This window comes from Mytilus edulis, chromosome 8 (assembly GCF_963676685.1).
Source record: "Mytilus edulis chromosome 8, xbMytEdul2.2, whole genome shotgun sequence".
In the NCBI taxonomy this organism is placed as follows: Eukaryota; Metazoa; Mollusca; class Bivalvia; order Mytilida; family Mytilidae; genus Mytilus; species Mytilus edulis.
This window is the reverse complement of record NC_092351.1, coordinates 48041191-48065958: the sequence shown is the minus strand read 5'-3', so window position 1 is coordinate 48065958 and position 24768 is coordinate 48041191. Positions and strand designations below refer to the sequence as shown.

General features: G+C 32.2%; 2 protein-coding genes across 2 annotated transcripts; both read right to left on the bottom strand.

The window, feature by feature from the left end:
- Positions 1 to 746: 746 nt before the first annotated feature.
- LOC139485774 (nephrin-like) lies at positions 747 to 7111 on the bottom strand. The gene is made up of 6 exons (XM_071270414.1): positions 6958 to 7111; positions 6058 to 6212; positions 4692 to 4979; positions 3566 to 3853; positions 1694 to 1975; positions 747 to 1017 (listed from the first exon to the last, which is right to left on the bottom strand). The coding sequence occupies exons 2-6, from the start codon at positions 6203 to 6205 to the stop codon at positions 968 to 970; spliced, it is 1056 nt and encodes a 351-aa protein (XP_071126515.1). The 5' UTR covers positions 6206 to 6212; positions 6958 to 7111; the 3' UTR covers positions 747 to 967.
- Positions 6981 to 22512, bottom strand: LOC139485775 (lysyl oxidase homolog 2-like). The gene is made up of 8 exons (XM_071270415.1): positions 22391 to 22512; positions 20898 to 21066; positions 13663 to 13820; positions 13402 to 13531; positions 12576 to 12727; positions 9883 to 10027; positions 8322 to 8487; positions 6981 to 7117 (listed from the first exon to the last, which is right to left on the bottom strand). Exons 1-7 carry the CDS (start codon positions 22455 to 22457, stop codon positions 8394 to 8396), a joined length of 915 nt encoding a protein of 304 aa, XP_071126516.1. The 5' UTR covers positions 22458 to 22512; the 3' UTR covers positions 6981 to 7117; positions 8322 to 8393.
- Between the last annotated feature and the right edge of the window lie 2256 nt (positions 22513 to 24768).

The following is a 24768-nucleotide window of genomic DNA, read 5'->3' as shown; positions in this document are numbered from 1 at the left end:
CATTTTATAGATCGTACATAGAAGCTAGAAAAATAATAATTACACCACTGGATTCAGTACATTGAATAGTTTTGTCAGACATAAATATTTTTTATGATAAACATATATTTAAAAGGTTATACAATGAAACATTCTGAGTTTTCAATGATTTTCTCGATAACACCTTATTAACAGACTTTAGCCAACCCGATTAACAGACCCACTGCCGATATAGCCGCATACTCAATATAGATTAACCGACCAATCTCTCGGTTAGCCGAGTGTCGGCCGTGAATTCGATACATGACCAAATCTACTAATAAATACATGATATAATGTGACAACATTACTTTACAACTTTTAATTAATGGTGAATTTTCAGAAACGGGAGGGTTGGCTAGCAATAAAACCAGGTACACACCACAAATTTGTCTTAAAATATCCTGTATGAAGTGAAGAATATGGTAGTCCATTTCTATATATGTTGGTGTTTGCTTTTGTTGTAGTAAAGTGTTTCTGTTGTTCTGTTTTTTCTATCTCATAATTGATGTGTTACCCTTGGTATGAGTTTGTTACCTGGATTTTATTTTGGCTTAATCGGTTTATGATTATTGAACACCAGTATAATACTGTTGTCTATATTGAAACGTTTCCAGGTGCACGGGTTTGTCTTCACGCTAGTTAAATGTGTTGCGTAAATACGGGAATATAAGAGAAAAGGTTATGCGACCATTTAACTGTTATAAACAAACATGAAATGATTTGGTTCTGCTTTGAACAACATGTTTAATATATTTAAAATGTAAAATCTACAGTATGCCATGTCTGATTGTATGATATTTTCGACCGTGCGAGGGCTATATAGCCAGTCACGGTCGCTGATAACTTCCATCATCATCTATATAGATTAAATCAAGTCATCCATATTGTTCCATTTACGACGAGTTTAACATCATGAAACGTTAGAAAATTAAATGTTGTACAGAATTCACTTGCAGGGTATGACACTCATTCTCCTCGCATTACTTTCTGAATCATCTGGAAAAGATATTATGAATCAAGTGATACCAGAAAAGTAACTTAAAGTATACTGGATTGTTTTCATCTACTTTTGACATAGCACAAACCATAAGCTTATTAAATTTATTACTATATTGAAGTCAAATGCATTTATTTGAGCAAGAAATAATTGAGAATATATTAAGGCAAACAGAAACTCTTTAAACTGTTTGTATTCTTCTACATCTTTGGCTTACAAATATTCGGTAGAGAACGGTCCTGGTAAAGGTAAAACAAGAATGGTGCTCCGCATGGATAAAACATTGTTGTTTCTGTTTGTTTTCTTTAGCGCTTTAATGTTTTGTTTTTAGTGTATGTTTTAATTTCCCCAGAAATTAATTACGGATGCTAAACAGTATGACATATTTATTGGTCTAGAAAATTAAAATATAGTGAATAAAGAAAACCAAATTAAAAAGAGAAAATGTAATGAACGTTTTTTTTTTATAATCGGACAATGTTATAAAGATCGAAATAATTCAGATAGATTACAATAATAAAACAAACCATTTAATATATCACGGTGTTAACAACCCGATGATGACGACGATAACAAGGGAATATTCATCCAAAGATTTCACCCGTCTAGATAGTAAAGGTCCATATATGATTTGGTAATAAACCAGGTAAGAAAAAAAGATGTACCATCACTTACCTGTAACACGAAGAACCAATGATTTTGAGATGATTTTGAAACTTGTGTCAGGCTGGTTAACAACACATGTATATCGCCTGCCGTTATGATCTCTAGTTGGGATAATTGGCAACATTGCTACGATGGCATCTGATGATCGAATTGAGTAAGTATTTTGCAGTACGCCATCACTCTCCCATTTTGCAACAGGCTCTGGATTACCACCAGTAACACTACAAATGAGATAAGAGCGAATCCCAACTAAAAGATTCGTGGAAGATAATATCACTTCCTCTACCGTATCTACAATAAATGAGGATAAATAAGATGAGAAAACTGACTGCTTTCAAAACAACACGTTTTACTTTAAAATCAAGCAGTAAAAGGAAAAGAGATATAACACCTTTCCCCGTAATACATGTGTTGGCTAGCAAAAACAAATACTTGATTTGTAGCTCACATCCCATTTAGAGATCTCATGAAACGACGCAAAAATGATTTCATTATTTGCGGGATGTTATTCGAACAAAAAAAAATGGAATGAATCGAAATGCTTCAATAAATATTTTTACAAAATTTTTAAATACGAGTAACTGCGTCTTATTTGTATACCGAATCATTCACTACAAGTCAACAGGAAAACTTTAATTCAACTAGATGAGATCTGAAACTGATCTTTATTCGTCTCTATGACAACGATAAGTCATTTTGAACTCATCCGAGACACCTTGAGACATAAAATACAAATGAAACGTCAAGTGTAAAGTCGCATTTTTCTCCACTATTTGGTAAGGAGACACTACGTTTAGTATTTCACTGATATAATTAATCACAACAGTAGTATGCCGTTGTTCGAAAATCATAAATCGATTGATAAATCGGGTTACAAAATGCATCACACACAGAAACAAAAAATAAGATTACAAGATAACAGTCCGTCCGAATAAGAAAGCACAAACGATGCAAATATAAAAGAAGATGTGGTATGATTACCAGTGAGACAACTGTCCACTGTAGTACTATAAGTACTAATATTGATATAACAAAAACACCGCTATGATATTTTAAAAGTATCGCATTGATATAAGAACTAATAGCATTTGTTTATTTATGTATATAAAAAAAACACAGCACTTCAAATTTTACACGGACATAAACTTTACCTTCTAAGTAACTTCTGAATGTATATTTAGACTTAATTGTTGTTTATATTTGAACAATAAGCTTTAAAGTAAGTATTTTCTTAATTTTTCGTTGCCGAAAACAACATCTTCCGCATGGAATGTCTGCATATTTACAATTGATATTAGAGAATATCGCTATGTGATATAAGAAAAGTTTTTATCGATACGCTTCTTCCATAGAATGAATATGGGATAAAAACAATTATATAAGCACCAATTCAAGTATGTTGCCAAAGCGAAATCAGACTGATTACAATAAGTTAAACCCATACTTACATTCTGGCAAATAAAAAAACCCAAACATACAGATACTGGTCTCGACAACGATTGCATTAACGGATCAAAACATTGTAAGGTTACGTATGCAATGAAAAATTAAAAAAACAAATGCTCGAAAACAATATTATCGACAGGTCACATTGCAAAATACCCCGATGATTTTTAGGTAAATCGTCTATAAATCTTGAAAAATTATGTTTACCGCGAAGAGACTGCTATGGTTATTTTGTCTGGTAGAAAGAACGTCTCTTGACACCTTGAATTTGTAAAGGCTTTGGCAGACAGTATGGTATAAATTATGAACGAGGAACGAGTCAAAAACCTCATACACAGACAACATACGCTATATGCACCACATAAGGTTTCCGACTTCAAAAACACCATAACATACATCCGATATAAAATGTATAAATAAGCAAAAGCTACTTACATAAAACACGTAACATGGTGGATTTACTTATTTCTGCAAACATTGTGTTATTTTGCCTCCCAAAACAAGTACACGTTTTATTGTGGTAATCTGAGGTTGGTGTTAAGTGCAAGATCGAAGTGGAAGAATTATGCGTGACAGCCGATGTCACATTATCATAAGGTATACCGCTGCATGTCCACCAAATGTCTGGCAAAGGATTTCCGTCAGAAGCCTCGCATGTCAAAGTATCTGACTGATTTTCAATCAAAAGTGGCACTGTTACATTTAAATCACCTCTTACGGGATCTATAAACCAAAATAAATTTATATAGTAAAGTAATTATTAGTTAAGTTTAAAGGAGGGTGGAGCTTTAAAAATTGATTAAAGGACAATAACTCCAATAAGAAGTCAACGAACGATTTTCACCGTTTTGAATTAACTGTAGATCTTGTCGTGCTGATTTGGCTTATTTAAGTTTCTATTTTAATATTGTGAGATCAATACCTTTATTCAGAAAGAGAGGATTAATTATTTTTTATTGCATGTTACATAAGGTCAACAAGTAAAAAATGTATGACGGACAATGTCAGATATACAAGCTGTAAGTTCGTATTGGGTCGGAAAGGTAATTTTTAATACTTTTTTTCTAATATAAATTGCACAAATCTGGTATTGAAAAACTCAATTGGTAGAACTTTTTGACTTTTGATAGAGTTAAGCCATTTCAATTGATATTTTTAGTGTTTCTTTCTTTGTTGACATGTTATGCACTTTGTCTTTTAGTTAATCGTGTATGTCTAGTTTGCTCAAATCTAATATGTCAAGCTATATCAAACAGAGTTTTACAGTTTATTCTTACATATTGTGCTGACACAATACATCAATGTCCTAAATGTTGAGGGGTTGTGAGTTGCCAACAAAATATCAAGCCTCTTATGTAAGGTCATAAAAATGGTGACTTAAGGTTATATGTTTTGCTTATTGTTGAATGTATAACGATTTACTATAGTAAACATCCCCTTCATATGGTTTCTTGGATATTTGTCACATGGGCTATTTCATTCCATCTTTTTTGTTAAATTTTACTCCCTTTAAAAACACAACATTTTGCAACTAAATGAAATAATCGATCACAACACTTACAATATACAACAAGCTTTTCTACTCTTTGAGTTACTGGCAACGTTGTTTCTGTCTGATGAACAAAACACGTACATGTCTTGTCATTAAAACTGCGTGAGGGACGTATTTCTAGAACTGACACAATCTGGTTTTCAGATAATATGACAAGTGTTCCGTTCTCATTATTAAAACAGTTCCACCATATGTCAGGCACTGGACTGCCGCCAGTTGCAATGCATTTCAAGTTGACAGGTTCGTCAATTATCAAAGGTAAGGGAAGGTGTAATTCAACTGAAGGCCTTGTTGGATCTAAGATTAAACAAAATTGTATATATAAGTATATGAATTCAATTTATTTACAAATGAGTTCAACTGTTTCTTTATATGACAATTGTTTTCCGTTCGTTAGATGTGTTTGATATGGGTTTTTGTCATTTTTGAGATATGATTTTGTCATTCCTTCAGGGTCTGTGTGTTTTCAATTGTCCATAGAGTTCGTTTTGTCCGTCATTTTAATTTTCACATTAATTTATCACTTTTAAGCCAGAACAATGCATTGGGAAACAAATTTGGAAAACTTTTGAACGGCAAATCTCAAAACAATGAAATGAAAGTTGACCTGTATTTTATGGACAATGACATTATGTTCAGATTTGAACAGAATTAGTTAATGTGTACTTTAATTATAGTCCAATCTACTCATAAAATGACAATTATTAAGTTAATAAAGGGATTTAACTTATAAATGGTAAAATTCTTTAAAACAATAGAAACAATTTTTAGTGATATTTTATGGCCAATAAAATTGATTTTGAGTTGGAAAGATGTGATCATGCGGTTTCCCATGATCATCCCGTATAGAAAACTTTAGTTGTCTTCAACGGTAAATGGTATTTTATCTATTTCTTTAGGTGTTCACTTTATAGGTATTATTTATAAAAGATATAAAAGAGCCATATCATAAAACATTCCATTCTCAATTTTATTTTATTTTCAGTCTATCAGTCTCTGGATTCGAACATTTGCTATATTGTGAAATATAAAATTAGGTGGAAAAATAAATTTCTTGAAAATTTGAAGATTAATGGAGATTGCTTTTATTAAATGTCAGATCATAGTACAAAATGGTTCGAAATGTTTTTCAGAATTTTATTTTATAATTCTGATTATTCAAAGCTTAAAACAAATATTTGACGACCATTTTTAGTTATTGTTGGCAATTGCTTTCATTGAGAATGATTGTGTATGCTTTAAATGGAATAAGAACTACCCGTTACAAGATTTATATTAACTTCTAGTTATTCTGTTGATTATATGTATGTATACTTTAATTATTCGGATTTTCATCAAAACATTTTTAAAGATGTAATGCTAAGAATATGTATACCACAGACGACCGCTGCTTTAGATTCACTTGGACATCTTACAGAGTAGCGAGGACAGTCTACTAGTCTTACTTCAATACCAATACATTTGAAAGTCTCATGGTAAATATATTCTGTTGATGTGTTGTATGTTTTCCCTGATACTACCATTGCATCTCTTCAACATATAGATATATAGTATGAATATTGCTATCAAAACATGCAAAACATTTGTCTCGGAAAAAAACTGAATTTTATTTATAGAGTGCGAAGGCTAAATTGATTTGTGAAGCGTTATTAGTTACAGTGTGCCATTGACCTTCTACGACATGTCTGGAGTTAGTTAATTCCACATGGGAGGAGAGTGAATGCTTAATGTTCCAATATATATCGTATTAGGTCACTTTCACACTAATGTGTAACGAATGTATCTTACCGGCTATCTGTAACTGTGGCATTTAGACTTATGATTATAAAACAATGTTAATAGTAGTGATGTTAAACCACCTCATTGGGGGAAATCTAGAACGTTTTGCCTGTTCAACATATAAAGAGATGGATGATGAACGATTTAAATACATGGAGAAAACACATTAAAAGTTAACAAATTGTTATTGTTTGCATTTCTTTTTGTATATACAAATGGATGGGCTTTTTAAAGATATCAAGTCTACAATATAGAGAATCTACTTCCATTTTTCTAAACCTAAACGAAGGAGAGACAATCATACATCTTCGTCCTATAAAATATTGCAATAGTTATCAAAGGTACCAGGATTATAATTTAACACGCCAATCGCGCGTTTCGTTTACTAGTACATAAGACTCATCTGTGACGCTCAGATCTAAATAGTTATAAAGCCAAACCAGTACAACATAACTTAATGTTAATTTATCCATAGTTACATTTACCGTTTACTTACCTGCAATGACCTTTTAGTTCAAGACAAAATACAAAGGCGTCCTTCTTATCAAATCCAATACTACAAATGTTCGTTATTTGCTTTCCCAACAAAATTTGAGCAAAGCCTTCGTTAGGCTTATTTCCACCTTCCAGTCTAAGTTCAGTTTCATCTGGCAAGCCTGCAGAAGACGAAAATCTTAAACTAACCAACTTGTAATCGTTTAAATTGGGGTATCATCTTTTAAGTTTCATTATGTTCGCCTGAACATACCATACTATATGTACTAATGTAATTATGTCATTATTACTCATTATTCTACACGAAACTGCATTGATAAGTTTGGGTTTTCAAATAAATTTGGCCTTGAGCTATACCGAAGGGACATTGGATTTCGAAATGCGCATCTTCTGTTATACTCTAAAGATAGTTAGAAAAAAGATGAAATATTATTTCGATCAAGAAAATTATAAAATTATAAATACATCGCATATTACTGCAATCTCATTCTATCTGCAAAGTTTATACATGTAATGATCAAATAATGAAACGTGTTTTTGATATCTCATTTTCTTAAAAGTGTTGAGTAGGATTTAAATAAAAAGGAGATAGTGGATATTATAAGTTATATGGTTCGCTATTGACCCCATACGGATCCATAGAGGGTTAGTAAAATTCATAGGGGGTGAGACCGGAGGCCGAATCCCCTATGAATTTTATTCACCCTCTATGGTCCGTAGGGGGTCAGAAGTTAACCGTATAACGAATTTATCACACGCTGGACTTTTTCTGCTGCGTTATGTTGAAAAATAAACAATGAAACACAACAACATCGATAGATGACGTCAACATTAACGCATCATGAACCCCCTATGAAATCTACTAACCCCATACGGTCTCATAGAGGGTCACAACGTGACGGCGTTAAACCAATCACAACGTGATATTTTACCCGCGGTGCGATAAATGTTAATAAGACCGTAACGAAACAGCACGAAGAATAAAACGTCATTTAGTGTTTATAATAGTCCTCAATTATATACAGGTGTCAGCTATAAATGATACTTATTGCGAACACATTCAACAAGGACAATGAAATATCAACATCAAAGTTCCAAGGCTTTAGAGGCCAAGCCATTTTGAAATAAATCACTGTCAAGGTTCCTGACATTGAACAAGATTGTTAATTTCAAATTATTTCTAGTTCATAAGAGGTGATGTGATACAATTATTCTTGTCTATAGTTTCGTCTCCTCAATTTAGATATATGCAATGGTTTCCGAATAGTGTTGGTTGTAGGTTAACTTGATTATTTACGACGATATGTATTTAGTCGTAAATTGTGTGTCTAATAAGCTTTGTTGGAATGAATATTCTATACTTACATTGAATGCCAACGTCTTCTCTGTGTGTATTGTCGCAGTTATGAGAGTTCCATGAAGAATGCCTGCAATTTTCTATGCTTGTCTCTCTTCCGGTACATACAACGTCATCAATAAATAAGTTGGTTTACTTAGCCAAGACTTAAACTCATGAGTAAATCGCCCGTTCCTAATATAAAATATCAAGATATGTATGATTAAAATACATAAAACTGCTTAAAGTCGTCCCTGAAATGACAGATGTAAAACAATTCAAACGAGAAACATAACGGCCCAATTTATGTACAAAATAATGAACGAAAAACAACTACACAGCAACAAATAACAACAACTGAATTACAGGCTCCTGACTCGATCCAGGCAACCCTCGCCCTAACCCGAGACAGTGTAGTAAAATCAAAATAATACCAATATTATTTGATATTCAAATATCAGTTGGAAAAAGCTTAACTCATCCGATGGACACACATACCAATACATCTTACAATAACACAGAGTAGATGTGGCTAAGTACGTTTACATTCCAACAACAAAAGACACTTAGTATAGATCTGCGAATACTCACAGTTACTGACAGCTTGTTCAAAGTCAATAACAAGCTTTGTTTCAACTTATTTTCATGTGTATTCTAACGTTTGTCTGTAACACCATACCTAGAGATCAGGGGGAAGGATAAGCGCCCACAAATACGTTTAACCCTGCTACATCATGTATATGCCTGTCAAAAGTAATGAGCTAGTAATTCAGCGATAGTCGTTTGTTGCTGTAGATACTATTTGTTTTACGTTTACGTTTTTGAAGGTCCCACGGTGACCTTTCGATGTTAACGTTATGGTAAATTGCTTTCTTATAGGCATTTATACCACTTTCCTTTATTTCATAGATAAATATCTTTGAATTTACGAAGGTTTAGTTTTTACAAAAGGCTAATGACTAGGAAAGGAATTTGTTATGTTCGTTGAAACATTCAACTTTAAACGAAAATATGTTTAATAACTAATATCGTCAAGTAATACACGTCTATTATACGCTTTATCGCCAGGTCTTGCATATGTACCCATATTTTGACTATTTTATTTATTGTGTCTGTATATTTAACGCATCAATGTAAATATATTGGAAATTGATGAGACTGTCATTAAAGTGAGAGGGTTAACGCTATAGAACCAGGTTTAATCCACCATTTTCTACATTTGAAAATGCCTGTACCAAGTCAGGAATATGACAGTTCTTGTCCATTCGTTTTTGATGCGTTTTGTTATTTGATTTTGCCATGTGATTATGGACTTTCCGAATTAATTTTCCCATAAGTTCAGTATTTTGTGATTTTACTTTTTGCAGAGGCAATTTATAATAACAAGCATACACAGTAAAATAATATATATATGAACTGCCCATAAAAGCAAGATAGAAATTATAGAGTAAGGAAGTTCATCACCTTAGCTCTCTGAAATACTAAGGATAGAACATGCAAAATTGGTTTAGAAATTGATGCAAACAAGTTGAACAAGTCTAGTTTAAGGTCCAACGAAAGTACAACACGAGAATGTTAAAAAAAACTTACCAGGACAGTCCGGAATATCTACAAACAACAGATGCTTCATTATCACCAAATCCATCATCGCATACAGTTCCCCATTTTCCATCATGGTGAAGCTCTAATCGTCCATTGTAAGATGTAGTACCGTGTATAAGTCTCTGATGTAGGCCTGTGAACATAAGGACATAAAAACAAAACCCAAATAAATCTGATTAAACGAATATTATTTTATGACAAATAGAATAATAGATAAATACGAATTTGTTTATTCTTATGGCATTGTGAATATATATATGTAACACTCAGAAACGTGTCCTTCCCCCCAAACGTGTCCAATACTCCCAAACGTGTCCACATCGACGTCACTGAACTGCAAAACATGTCTAGTTGTACAAAGGGCGTCAAACGCGGCGTGTCATTTGTATTGTTTAAACGCCTAAACGTGTCCATTTTTTAATAAACACCCAAACGTGCCAAATCCCCCAAACTTGTCCTATAATATAAAGGGAACTAAAAGATAAAACACTGATATTCCGTAAAAATAAAACTGTCCTTTTCCCCTTCAAAAAAAATATAATTTAATTTCGAGTTACGATTAGTGTAGATTCCTAATAACCGTAAAGTGTAAATTTTTAATAACTGTACACAATTCATTTAGGCCTAATCCCAAATTCCCGGAATAATTAAGGTACCATCCAAGAGTTCCGGCAAATATTCTTCCGCATCTCATTATATAACTTATCCAAAGTATGTTGTCGTCCTGTCCATGCATGAAATATTTGCCACTGGACGTAGTTTCTCTTGTTTGCGTGTATTTAAGTGATGCTCGAAACTAAAAGTTCATAATATAAAACCTTACTAACAGTTTATAATTTTTAGAGCTTTTTTTCCCATTTTTTGAGAGAATCAAATAGTTTCTTAGTGAAGTTATAAAAAAATCGGTCTTTATTTTTAAGTTTAACGAATGTTTATCACGAATAATCGTAAACAAATTTAGGCCCGTTCCTAAATCCCCGGTATGATAATAAAACTTATGTAAAGTATTTATCGTTAATATGATATCTTCACTTTAGTAGTGATGCTGGAAATCTAAAATTTATTAAAATACCTGATAACCAGTTTATGATTTGAATATCTTTTAAAATACCAGAACTGTTGAAAAAAGGGAAGTCAATTCTTTTAAAATCCTACCGTGCAGTATTCGCGGATTACAGCTGATTTCCTAATGCTTGGAAAGTAAAACTTTGTTTGGCTTGCTTGCTTTGTTTGTGTAATTGTTAATAAAAGCTTTGTAAATAAGATTGACATCTTTAAACAATATATATGGACAATTATTAGGCATAGTTTAACCTGAATATATTGTATTTGAATGTAATTGGGTGTTATCCTATGGTAAACGCTTAATTCAACTGAACTAGAATTGTTTGTACATGTTTGTGCGCTCTAAACGAGCATAATACTTGCAACTGGACATTAAGCAATTTCAGTCAAAAGTCGATTTATATGTTACAGATTAAATTTGCAATAACAACCGGCATTGAACCAACTAATACTAATAAATGACCACTTCATCAACTGTGTCCCCCATTATAGAATTGCCGTAAAAGTTATTGATTTTATTCATGTATTAGCGCTAAAAGACTTGAGACGTTCTGGCGTTAAATAGTGGACACGTTTTGGCGAATAACAATTTTCTGACACGTTTAGGGGTTATAAAATCAGACACGTTTGGGGAATATTGGATATAACGGACACGTTTAGGGAGAATAGACACGTTTGAGGGAATCGGACACGTTTGGGGGACAGGACACGTTTGGGAGTGTTACATATATATTAGATAATAATATATGTCCTTATCGCAATTTTACGAAATTTTCCTTTGATCTTGCCGACTGATAATTTCCTTTCTCAGAGGAGTAGAGTGATATGAAAGTTATCACTAGAAACTAAGGGGCATGTGGCGTTGCTAATGAAATTGACATGAAGTTGATCTGAAATTGACAACGTCGTCATAGGTAAAATAGCAATACACAAGTTATCATGATACCGGCTAAAGCGATAAAATCAATATCGTTGAGATGATTAACGATAATCTATAAATACATTGTAAAATAAAATTTCAGATAAATGTAACCTTGTCTGACCATACGTACAGAAATGCAAATTATGTATATTTGTTACACATTTAGATGAATTCTGTCGATTCTAATAAAAAAAAAAGAAGGGTTCAGAAAATCTACAGAAATATTACGAATTTTGGTGTAGCAGTTTAGAAAATATTTTAATTTCTAATACGTTTTTGGTGCTTTGATTTCTATCTAGTACAAAATACTTGTTTTTTTTTAGATTTCATTTGTGTGGACTTTACTACATTTAATTAACGGAATAAGTTTCGCTGCTCCAGATCCGTATCTTAATTTAAATCTAATGTATCTGTAGTGACGAGGCCAACATATTTCAGATCTAAAACCAATGACAACTGGTCAAAACTCACAAAAACTGAAAAATGAAGGAAATATATTGATGATATTGAAAACAAAAGCAACATCACGTGTGTGGTATGCAATATATTATAAAATAAACTTGAGATTTTTGAAATATGTGGTTTTTTTTATACTGCAGATATCTTAAGATTGTAGGTGGAAAATAACTTGTTGCAATGGTGTTTGTGATAAAAAGAAATGTGACTTGATGAGTACGACATAATACTAGCTTACATTTAAAAATAGACAATCCAGTTTTGCATTCACTCATTAAATGATTTGTTGTTTTGCATTGTGATATAACCCCTTCTGTTCCAGTGCAGTTCAAATTAACGAAGCCTTGACTTTTTGAAGTCGAAGAAGAGATATCGACGACAAAATCCTGACTGAAATAGGATTTAAACATGATTGTTGAAGGTGTTTTTGAACTAAATATATATATATATATATATATATATATATATATATATATATATATATATATATATATATATATATATATATATATATATATATATATATATATATAACTGATCTATCTTTCAGACATCATCTTGTTCATAAATCGAGACCGATTTCCCTAAAAAATCTTCGTTTTCATAATATAAATAAAGGCAACAGTAGTATACCGCTGTTCAAAACTCATAAATCCATGGACAAAAAACAAAATCGGGATAACAAACTAAAACCGAGGGAAACGCATTAAATAAAATCTTTTCAAACAATATGCAGTGTAGAAACTTTGAAATGACACATTTCGCAAGATTTCCTGAACTTTCAAACAAATCCAGGTCGATACAATATCAATATCTAAATAATTTCCAAAATACAATATACAATAACATATTACAATTAAAAGTTTCCCAGTTAGGTCGGAGTGTTTTTTGGCGTTCTTAATTTTTTATGATGAAGAATAACTATAAACAAATCGATGTTCCTTAATTAATTTTGATCATTTACTGTTACCGTATATGTATTTCTGGGAAATATTTTCTCATATGTATCAATCCTCTATAAGATCAGATATAAAGCTAATTTACAAACTACTATCAGTAAATACCTTTCTAAACCAATCATTTTGCACACATGTTTTTCGTCAAAGTTTGTGTTACACACTGGTATGAATGAATTACTGGTGTTAAACTCAACAACAACACCTTCCATAGCCTTTCTCAACCTCCACTTTTGCTCTGTAAAATAATTTTGATTATGATAGCTACCTAAATATTCCAAGTGAAAGTTCAAGTATAATGTATATGCTAAACCAATGTTTAGATTGAAAACAATCTTATTGAAAGAGAAAAAAAGGAAAACTATTTACCACATCTAACTCCGACATCCTCATAGTGTTGACAATCATGAGTTCCCCATGGCTGATGAGAACAATCCATAATATCTTTTTCCGATCCATTACATCCTACATTGTCAAGGGTTATTTGCCTAGTGCCATTACGGTACGAAACTAGTACCGCTGCATTACTGTCAAAATATCAATTTAGTATAAAGGTAATAGGAACAATCTTAAATGAAAAATTAAAATCAGGTTTTTGAGTTTCTGTATATGTTTACCGTATTTACAATTAATGATATCCAATGAGACAACTTTCCACCTAAGACAAAATGACTTAGAAGTTAACAACAATAAATCAACGTACAGTCTTCATCAATGAGCAAATCTATAAAGCATAGTCAGCTTTAACAAACCCCGAAATGACAAAAATGAAATACAACTAGATTTGCCATTGCAAGCAATAGCGGATGGCACCCTTTCCCCATTGCCAGGCCAGCGTAGTCTACATAAGCTAGGCAAAATTTGTTATAAGTTTCATTAAATTTAAAGCATTTTGAAGTTTTTCATAATTTTGCTGTTCCCATGGTAACGGCGGCCATTTTGAATATTCCAAAGTCATATCCCCGCTGCAATATTTTCCCTCTATAATCATATATACCATCATATACCATTTAATGTCTCTAGAATAAATTTAACATTGATGTTCTGGAATGTTCTGTGAAAATTAAAAGTTTTGACCTTTTTGCATTGTTTCCATGGTAACAACAGATATTTTGGAAATTCCAACGCCATATTCCACCTCTTCCAATGTTGCTCATCGTTACTGTGAAGTTTTATTAAGTTTGGAGCATTTTGATATTTTTGAAATTTTTGGTGTAGTTTCCATGGCAACATAGTAGTTCCAATGAGTGTCAGAATCTTCCAACACCTGTATATAGTGGGCACCTCCATTGTATTAAAATATAATGTTTCTGAGTTCAAGCATATCCAAACAGTTCACCAAAACAAAAACCTGGATTTTTTCACATTTGTTTCGTTTCCATGGAAACGGTAGCCATCTTGAACCATTCCATGCTTGCTGCAACTCTGCACGTGGGGGTCCTTACTATAGTAGAGTTCCATCAACATTGGTCCATTGGATTTCGAGAAATCACCTGGACAAAATTTGTTGCAAGAAGAAAAATAAGAAAAAAAAGAAACGTAGAATAACAATATGCCACCCCAACTCCGTTGAGGGTGCCATAATAAGAAAACTAACGGCATTATTTATGTACAAAATAATGAACGAACGAATAACAAATATGATATACATAGTATAGCAACAAACGACAACCACTGAATTACAGGCTCTTGACTTGTGACAGGCACATACAGAATGCTAATTTGAAGTCGCCAACCCTCAACTAATATGGGGCAGTGGTAGTTGCATGTTTGATTGTTTGTTCGTATTACAAAATGTTTTATGCAAAAATACCTTTAAAATTTGTGGGTTATATACCACTAATTCAAAACCCAATATTTCAACATAAGCTTATTAATAGAAATCAGCTGGTATATCATGAACTGCAACTTTATCGGCTTTCTTTATGTAAACTTTCGATCAGTGTTCAAGTCTTGTAGTGAAACAACAACGATCGGAAGTAAACTCTCTCTAAAATAACCTTGGTTTTCTGGAAATTTTAGATTAATTAAGTTTACAATCGAGCACATAAATCCTCAATTTTCGTTACAAAAGCATGAACAAAATGATCTACATATATTTCTCTTTTACAAAAAGGTCTATTCCTGCAAGTTTGTCTGTAGTGTTAAGTAAACAATGACATCAGAAGCAGCATATTTTTTAGGGAATGGCTACTTTTACTAAATTGGGGTGAGTGAGTTGGTGGTCTGACATCCTAATATGCAGCTATTTCCGGATGGATATCATATAAAAATCTTAGGGAACATTAAGGTGGGCAGTTACCCTTGATATAAATATGTGATATGCTTGAAAATGAAACGACTATCTAATTAAGTTAAATGAAGAGGATGTAATCATTTAAAGGGCAACCATACGGCATTCAGCAATAAGATGGTCCCATGTCGTAAAGTACGCTATAAAAGGGCCCGGAATAAAACATATGAAATAATTCAACACTTATTATTTTGTAAGAAAATGGTTTGCGATTCACGAATATGACAGAGACGAAACAACGACAACCACTGAACTACAGGCTCCTATAATGTAAAGTGGTTAAACAATTTTTCCAGGGTTCAACCTTCCCCTATACAGCGACAATGGTAAAGCATCACAACACAAGAACAAGCTCTAATAGTTATCAAAGGTACCAGGATTATAATTGAGTACGCCAGACGCACGTTTCGTCTACATAAGACTCATCAGTGACGCTCATATCAACATATTTATAGAGCTAAACAAGTACAAAGTTGTAGAGCATTGAGGATTTAAAATTCCAAAAAGTTCTGCCAAATACGGCTTAGGTAATCTATGCCTAGAATAAAAAAAAAAATCCTTAGTTTTTCAAAAACTTCAAAGTTTTGTTAACTGGAAATTTATAAAAATGACCACATTATTGATATCCATGTCAACACCGAAATGTTGACTACTGGGCTGGTGATACCCTCGGGGACGAAACGTCCACCCGCAGTGGCATCGACCCAGTGGTTTAAATAGTTATCAGAGGCACCAGGATTATAATATAGTTCGCCAGACGCACGTGTTGTCTACATAAGACTCATCAGTGACGCTCATATCAAAATATTTATACAGCCAAACAAGTACAAAGTTGTAGAGCATCGAGTTATAAAAGTAAGTAAGGAGGTTCGCTACTCAATTTCAAAATAACAAAGTTTTCATAACACTAGTATATACTGATAGGGGGTTATTAAAGGAACCAAAAGAGCCAAAAGAAGATATAGGTCAATGTACTTTTTTTCGAGATATTAGCCATAGAAAATTTGACGGGAAAATGTTCTCTCTAGACTTTTCATAGCTTTATCATAGACAAGTTTAAGTGCTCAAAAACCATTAAAAAATAACAAGGATTTTATGAGACTTTTATAGATGGCTTATAATTATACATGTATAAATAAAAAATGGGGGTCAATGGGCAAAATTTGTGGAGGCATTCAAATGGATAAAACCAGAGAAATCCGAAAATCTGACAAAAATTCCAAAACATGGCAAGCGAACATCCGTAACTCTTAAGATTCTTGGGACAAGCAAATAAAGAATGTGGTGGAGTAAACATGCTTGTAAGCGCTTAGTGCACCCCACCCACAGTTTAACTTGCAACAGTGGTGTTCCAGAATGAAAAACATGCCACTTAATGTATGTCAATATAACAATCGTTTTAGTTTAAACAATATTTTTATTTTTCAAAAGTGCATGAAATATAATTATACAATATAAATACTGGGATTCGGAAACAAGAAAAACTTATATAAACCCGTTTCCGTTGCGTTTTGTCGGTTTAAACGTTTGGCGGGAAAAAGTGGCCGGGTCGATGGTTATTATAGGGATGTATTTAAGGATGAAAGGTCCTACCAGCCCGCACTATTTAATAGTGACATACCGTCCTTTCTGAAGGACATGCTGTCAAATTGTATTATATTTATATACTGTGGATGCATTCATCTTCGTGGATAAAGGAAAACTTGAAAATCTGGAACGGTAAACAAGATAAATTAAAAAGGTCAACTCTCATAGCAGATTACAGTACGGGAGGACTTAATATGATAGATATCGACAGCTACTTCAACACACTTAAAATTAAATGGGTATCAAGACTAATGGAGTCAAAACATGAAAATTGGTCAATTATTCCGAGATTCTTTTTTGATAAATACGGGAAAAACTTCCTTATCTTCAAAATGAATTTAGAACTTAAAAATTTAAAACCACTTAAAATAACAACTGAACTACCAGAATTTTATCTGGATATTGTAAAATGTTGGATACGGAAAGGTGGAGGTCAAACTAAATCACCCACTAACTTTAGAGAAATACGCAAAGAAATTATATGGGGTAATAAAAACATAAAAATAAAAAATAAACCATTATTGATGCTCAATTGGATCGGAAGCAATATAAACTATATAAATGAAATAATTGACGAAAACGGTCAAATCAACGAAAAGACAATACTGCGTAAGTTAGAAATAAAACACAACTGGATAGCCGAACTATCAATATTAAAAAAAGCTATTCCAAAATGTTGGATAGATATCCTGAAAACAAATAAATCTGTTAAAACCCGCGTTAATATTAACGAAAAAATAATCAGAATGAATGAAACAGAAATAAATTTAGCAGATCTAGATAACAAAACCGTATATCAATATTTTTTAAAAAACAAAATAACTCCAAACATTGGATTAATAAAATGGCAAAAATTATTAGGCGTAAAACCATTACAAATTAAACATTCCTTATCATTTACAAACAAAGAAATATACACAAACAAACTTAAAGTATATAAATGGAAACTATTTAGCTATATATTGCCGAACACAGAAAATCTTTTTAAATGGAAAATATATAATACGTCAGAGTGTACTTTATGCAAATGCACAGACAATTATCAACATTATCAAAATTTTTAAAAGATTGGTGGAATAAAATAACAGAAAAAATGAATATTATAAACTTCTGTAAGAAAATAAACTTAATAGATATAGTCTTTGGATATAAAATAGGAGACCGACATTATAATGACATAAATCTTATTATAACGTTGATAGGTTTCTCAATTTACAAATCATTTTACACGTCGGAGCAAAGAACAAAATCCGCCGACATATACAATATCTTTAAAAAAGAATTTGAATTATATTTTGAAGTTAACAGATGTGTAAAAAAAAGTAAAAGTAATTTAATTCGCAAATTTCAAAAAAATCTTTAAACTGTTAGATTATAAAATATAAAAATCGACACCTCAGCGGCCGTAAAGAAAAACCCTTAAATTACACCTATTCTAAAACTTAAATCAAAACACAATAAGGTACAGATTATGTACAAAGATAATAAATTCATATTTCTATAATAATAAACATAAAATATCTCACCTTTTGATAATAATCCAAAAGCGAAAAGATTAACACGTGAAGTATATTATCCCTCAATCACGTCAAGTTACGATTATCTGATCACATTAAGACATCTGCACGATTTTTCTAAACGAGCAATATGTGTCAGGTAGATTGATTCAATAATGAGGATGTTAAAGTAAGGGTCAAATACGGTACAAAATTACGTAATTATAAATGTGAATGATTTGCAATTATATATGCTTATATTGTATTTTTTTTTCTATTTGTAATTGACTAACAATCAGTCAGATTATATTATAATTAAAAATGTATGTTTCAAAAAAAAAAAAAAAAAAAAAGGAAAACTTGAATGTTAGAGGACATTTAATTTTGTGGTTTTGCCGAAGAATACAAGCATATAAAAAATTTGTCATTCGTTGAACATATTATTTTGTGGTTAACCTGTACCCACGAAATACACATTTTTTTTATCCACGAATAATGATGAATCCACAGTATACAATAATCCGTTATTATTTTTATATCGGCAAAGAGCCTGTGTGTACAGTTGAGTAAATCAGCATGTGCAATACTGGTGACGTTGTCCTGTCGATACAAATCCGGAGTTAATATTGGATTTCGGACAGGCCCAATATAGGGGCAAATACGGAAGAAGTCGTATTGGCCCCAGTATTGACCCATTGGCTAATACGGGACGTTCACTTCCGGTTTCAATTTTAGGACGTTACGTATGAGCGTACCGTTATGCATACAATACATTTTAGTCATATTTTTTTTTAACTTAATACCATAAAAAGTTTAAATGATGTTCAGTGTTTTGTAACGACCTGAAACGGAAAGACGACTTCAAATTATTTCTACTGTTTCATTTCTGTTGATCTGTCACCAAAACGCAGACAGCAAGTTAAACTGTCTGATTAAAAAAACAGTCGTCCCAGCTACTGTATATTTGCTAGATAAAATGAATTGCAAAAGCAAAAGATTAAGTACTTGGACGAAAAATCAGAAATGTCATCAGACAATGTTGACAAAACATCCATCGTGAATGCGAAATGATAAGTTGAGTTATGAATTTCTGTATCTTCTACAAAATCAAGGTAAGTTGCTTAGTTAAATTGAAGAATTAAAATCGTTCCAGCTGTCATTGAATAATATGGTGTTATAAACTGACTGTTTCCGTATTGACCCTGTTATAGATTCTCGATCAGCTGTACTGGTCCTCGACTCTTCGGGTCTCTGCTCCATTACAGTAAACACCAAATCTATAACAGGGCCAATACATAAACAGTCAGTTTATAACACCATATTATTCAATGGCAGCTGGAAGCACAAAATTTACTGTATAGAATCGTTTGAGATATAACCACCCTACTGATTACACGTTACACTATAATAGTTGTGTAGTTTATAGGAAAACACCAAAGGTTCGTCAGTGAAAAGATAGATAATTAAGTATACTCTTCGTTGTATGTTTAGCTTCTCGTCCCAAATGATCGAACCATTGAATTTTTTCATTATTCGTAAAAAAAGTACAATAACAAAAATATGAAACTCCGAAGAAACTTCAAAACTCACACACATCACACGAATGAATAACATCTTTTAAATTTCTGACTTGGACCTTTTTTTTGTAGTAAATGATGAATTAAAACTGGTTTTAAAGCTGTAGCTAAACCTCTCACTTGTAAGCCAGTAGCATGAAATTCCATTGTATTGACAAGGATGTGTGAGCAAAACATACAGACACAATATCAAAATCAGGAATACAGTAGTCCACTTTGTGTTATGAATTGTACGATTTCTTTAGGAAAAGCTATGTGAGACATAACAAATAGGTATTGTGTTTTGAAACACATTGGTTGCTTTAGACAAGCAGTAAACACGTGTTTTTGGCCAAAGTTTAAACACGACTGCACAAAAGCCTAGATATTGAGCGTCGCACAATGTTTGTCACTGTTTCAGTGTGGGCGGTGTTACATTTATGTACTATGAATTCACAAGAGCAATAGTTTGAATCCCATCCTATTTTGTAGTTGTTTCACCTTACAGTTTTGGCACTTAAATCGGTTTTCGACAATATTGGTCTAAATAATATGTTTCAAATGTAAACAAAGAACTCAGAAAAAACTAAGTTATATTTCAAAAGTGTTAGTATTCGGTAACTTCCCGTCGATCTTATAGAAAGATATGATCACTATAATATAGATATTTACCCGTAAAATCCTAACATTCTACAAACCACTATTGCTGCCGACTTATTGAAGCTATCATCACAGACAATGCCCCATGAGTTATGGTAAAATACTTCCAAGCGTCCCTCATGGTAATCAATGCCATTATTGTTAAAAGATTTCCCATTCGCGAGCCTTACTTTTGATCCATCTACAAATCATATTAAGTTTTTACAGTTAACATAACTTGAAAGTCAATTTTATTTTGCAACTTAATTAGTATAATTGTTTTGCAAGATACAAATTAGATAATGTCATCAAAGGGGAGCTGTTTACATTCAAAAGCTAAGCTCATCATGCCCTTATCTCTAATTACATTACTAATATAACCCATTCCGAAATCAATGTTTTACATTTTGTGTCCTTTCCCTTTGATTGTAACTTTTTTACTGAGGTTGATTTCGTTTGGTGATGATACATGTATATCCTGTTGGTTAAATGCGATTCACTAAGTTGTTGTTTATTATTTCTTTTTTTCCCTTATATTTGTGGCCCGTTATTTATTTCCCGCAAAAGAGATACATGTATGTGTCGTATGAAACTGCTAGAAGTGTGCTTCAAATAGTGAGTTTAATTTGATTGGCATATGAGAAAGATGATATTGCAATATTTTTGTTAGCTATCCGTCAGGTCATTTGATTAAATTCAACAGTTCCGAATAGCAACAGTGATTTTGATTTCCTCAATAAAATACAAAACGCTCACACTATTCATCTTAAAATCTACTCTTTTTAAAATTACATTATGACGCCTACAAAAAGTTTTTTAAATGTCTGATGTTTAAAAATAATGGGATAAATGCTGGAAATTCTTAATTATCTTTTAAAAGTTATAACCCATAAAAAAATCTTTACACCATAACAAATGTTTAGTAATACAATGCTTTCATTAGGCACCGTTGGAATTTGACCTGGAGCTACATTGTACAGTGTACATGCGAGTATCCTAATTGTAACACAACCACATGATGTTAGCCGATTTTTCAAGGTCATATATATGATAGTTTTATAATTAAATTTCGTCTTAAAGTTGGTTTTAACATAGGCAAAGTAGAAAAAGAAGTATTTGAGCTTTTCAGTCAGGTGAGCCTGACCTTAAAAACCTGCATTACTATATTGATTTTTCGATAGTAATATTAGAAAAAAAACATATATTTGTTTTTATAGCTAAGATTTACTTATTTAATCTAAAAACTAATTAATAAAAGTTTATTCTTCTGCTTTGAAGAACGAATATGTTACAAATAAAAAAACCGTTCTAACTCTTGTGATTTAAACCTAATAAAAAATCCATGATATTAGTTTTGCTTTTAAGAAAGAGCATGAACTTCTTGGCCAACGATTAACCAAATGCAATGTAGAAACAGACAGTAATGTCTATTCCATATAAAATTCCGTTCAATTATCTTGAATAATCACACAAATAAACGGTAATCTTCTTGATGTGCATGCAACTTCAAATGAAATTAGAATTACCTGCTACAAATCTAGTAGATATATAGAAAAAGAAGTAAAACAATATCATGAATATTGTCCGGCCCATCTCTCTGGATTATGCAGATGTCTGTAAAAATATGTGTACAACAAATAAGGTAAAATATGGTAACAGGATGTACTCTTAACTTCCTTGTTCAAACCAACTAAGTGATCCATTCCGTTACGCATGCAACATACTATAAGTCTTGACCTTATTTCAAGTGTATTAAACACTTAAAACCATTATTGTATTCACTTACATTTAATGAGAAGGAATTCATATGCGAGAGAGCCTAAAACGCGGAAGTGCTAAATTGATATATTACAAGTGAAATCTCATGCACAAAATTTATGAATTTAAGTTTAAAGTTCTTTATTAATACACAAGGAACACAATTTTGTTTTCAAATCGATTTTTTTTCTTCTGTCGATACCAATATTGTGTCAATAGGACATGAGTTCTATACTACTGAGTGTCATTGAGCTGTAACTGCTCTGAAACCTTGCAAATAAAGGCAACAGTAGTATACCGCTGTTCGAAATATATAAATCGATAGAGAAAAAACAAAACCGAGTTACAAACTAAAATTGAGGGAAACGCATCAAGTATAAGAGAACTACTACACAACAGAAACACGACATTAAAATTTAACCCACAGAAACGAACTTTAATATAACAATGGCTATTTCCCTGACTTGGTACGGGGCATTTTAAGATAAAAATGGTGGGTTGAACTGGTTTTGTGACATGCCAAACCTCCCGCTTTAATGGCAATGTTATTATAACATTAAAATGACAATATTACATGACAGGACTACAATACAAATAAATGGGAGAAAATATAGAACAGGGAAACAAACGATTAATAGCAAACAACAGGTGCTTGGTTAAAAATTTAATACGCCAGACGCGCGCCACGTCCACACAAGACTAACCAGCGACGCCCAGATGAAAAAAGTTCGAAAGCCAAAACATATACAAAGCTAAAAAGTACTGAAGACCAAAAGTTCCTAAAACCTGTGACCAATACGGCCAGGTTTATCCACATGGGACAAGAACATCCTTATCATTTAGAATAATAAATACTTTTGAAAACAGCAAATTTTATTAAATGACTTCACAATAGATACATGATTAAACTGAAGTGGTGACTACCTATAGAACAAAAAACGGATAAATTTTAAAAAAATCACAGCCTTGTTAGTCATAACCAGTGTTACGCTCAAAATGACGACACATTATAATTTCTAAAACGATTTCTCAAAATTAAGAAAGAATATAGATGGAGTACAAGATTTGATGTGTATGACTTCTCTAACGTTTATTATATTATAAACAGTGAAAAGTACATTACTGACTAATATCAAAACTTATAATGCAAATTTCGTTGGTCCAAACTAAACTCTAACAAATGAACTGGATGATCAATTGAAAACTGGAAATGTTTGTTATATGACATACAAATCATGTAGTGATTTGTTCCCCTTAAATTTTGGGTAAACATAAGGTGATTTCCACTAGCCTCCCCTTACTACTGTTTTTTTAGTGAAGCACACACTATCCCTTGTTTCCTACCATCTTCATATGGTTATTACTCCTATAATTGAGGGGTGAACATTGGATAATTCCCAGTGCTCTCCCTCTTAATATTTTTTTGATGAAGCATGAATAATCTTTTATTTACTATCCTAGTCATCTGGTTCGTCAATAAATGTCTCCTCAGTAATGTTCGAGACAAATCAGACTGTCTTTTATATTGTCCTATTATTTGTATTCAATCGTTACGATAAGTTTAGGCATATTCAATTCAGTCAATTAACTTTTCTTGAGTTTTAGGGTCATGATCGTATCGATCGTATCAATCATATGAAATCGTGAAATTTATCAATTTCATCGTCTAGTTTTCGAAAAGTTACAAATATGTCAATCGTATGCAACCGCCTCGATGGGTTATTGACTGATCAATTAAGTGTCTAGCTCATCCGGTGTTCATGGCCAAGATGGTATAATGTACTGATTTTACTAAAGTGTTTATATTGTTTTGAGTGTATCAATTCAATCACCTGTCTCATCTGGTTTTTAAAAGTCACCATCCTATCATTAATAAAAAGCAAACACTACAATTTATGTCTTCCTGTTTGTACAAGCAAACCAATCAATTTTAATTCAAAGGTTATGTGAAGACAAAATAATCATGAAATATTTGTTTGAAACAAGGTACGGGAAAATAAGTTAATATTTGTCAATTAATCTTGTTTAACTGGTTCTTAGCATAACGATTAAGGGTTATATTTGCGAGTTATAATGTCCCTTTTGTATTATTGTGTTATTAGCATTCCTTTGAAAAACTTTTTTAATTGATGCTTCATTGATATCA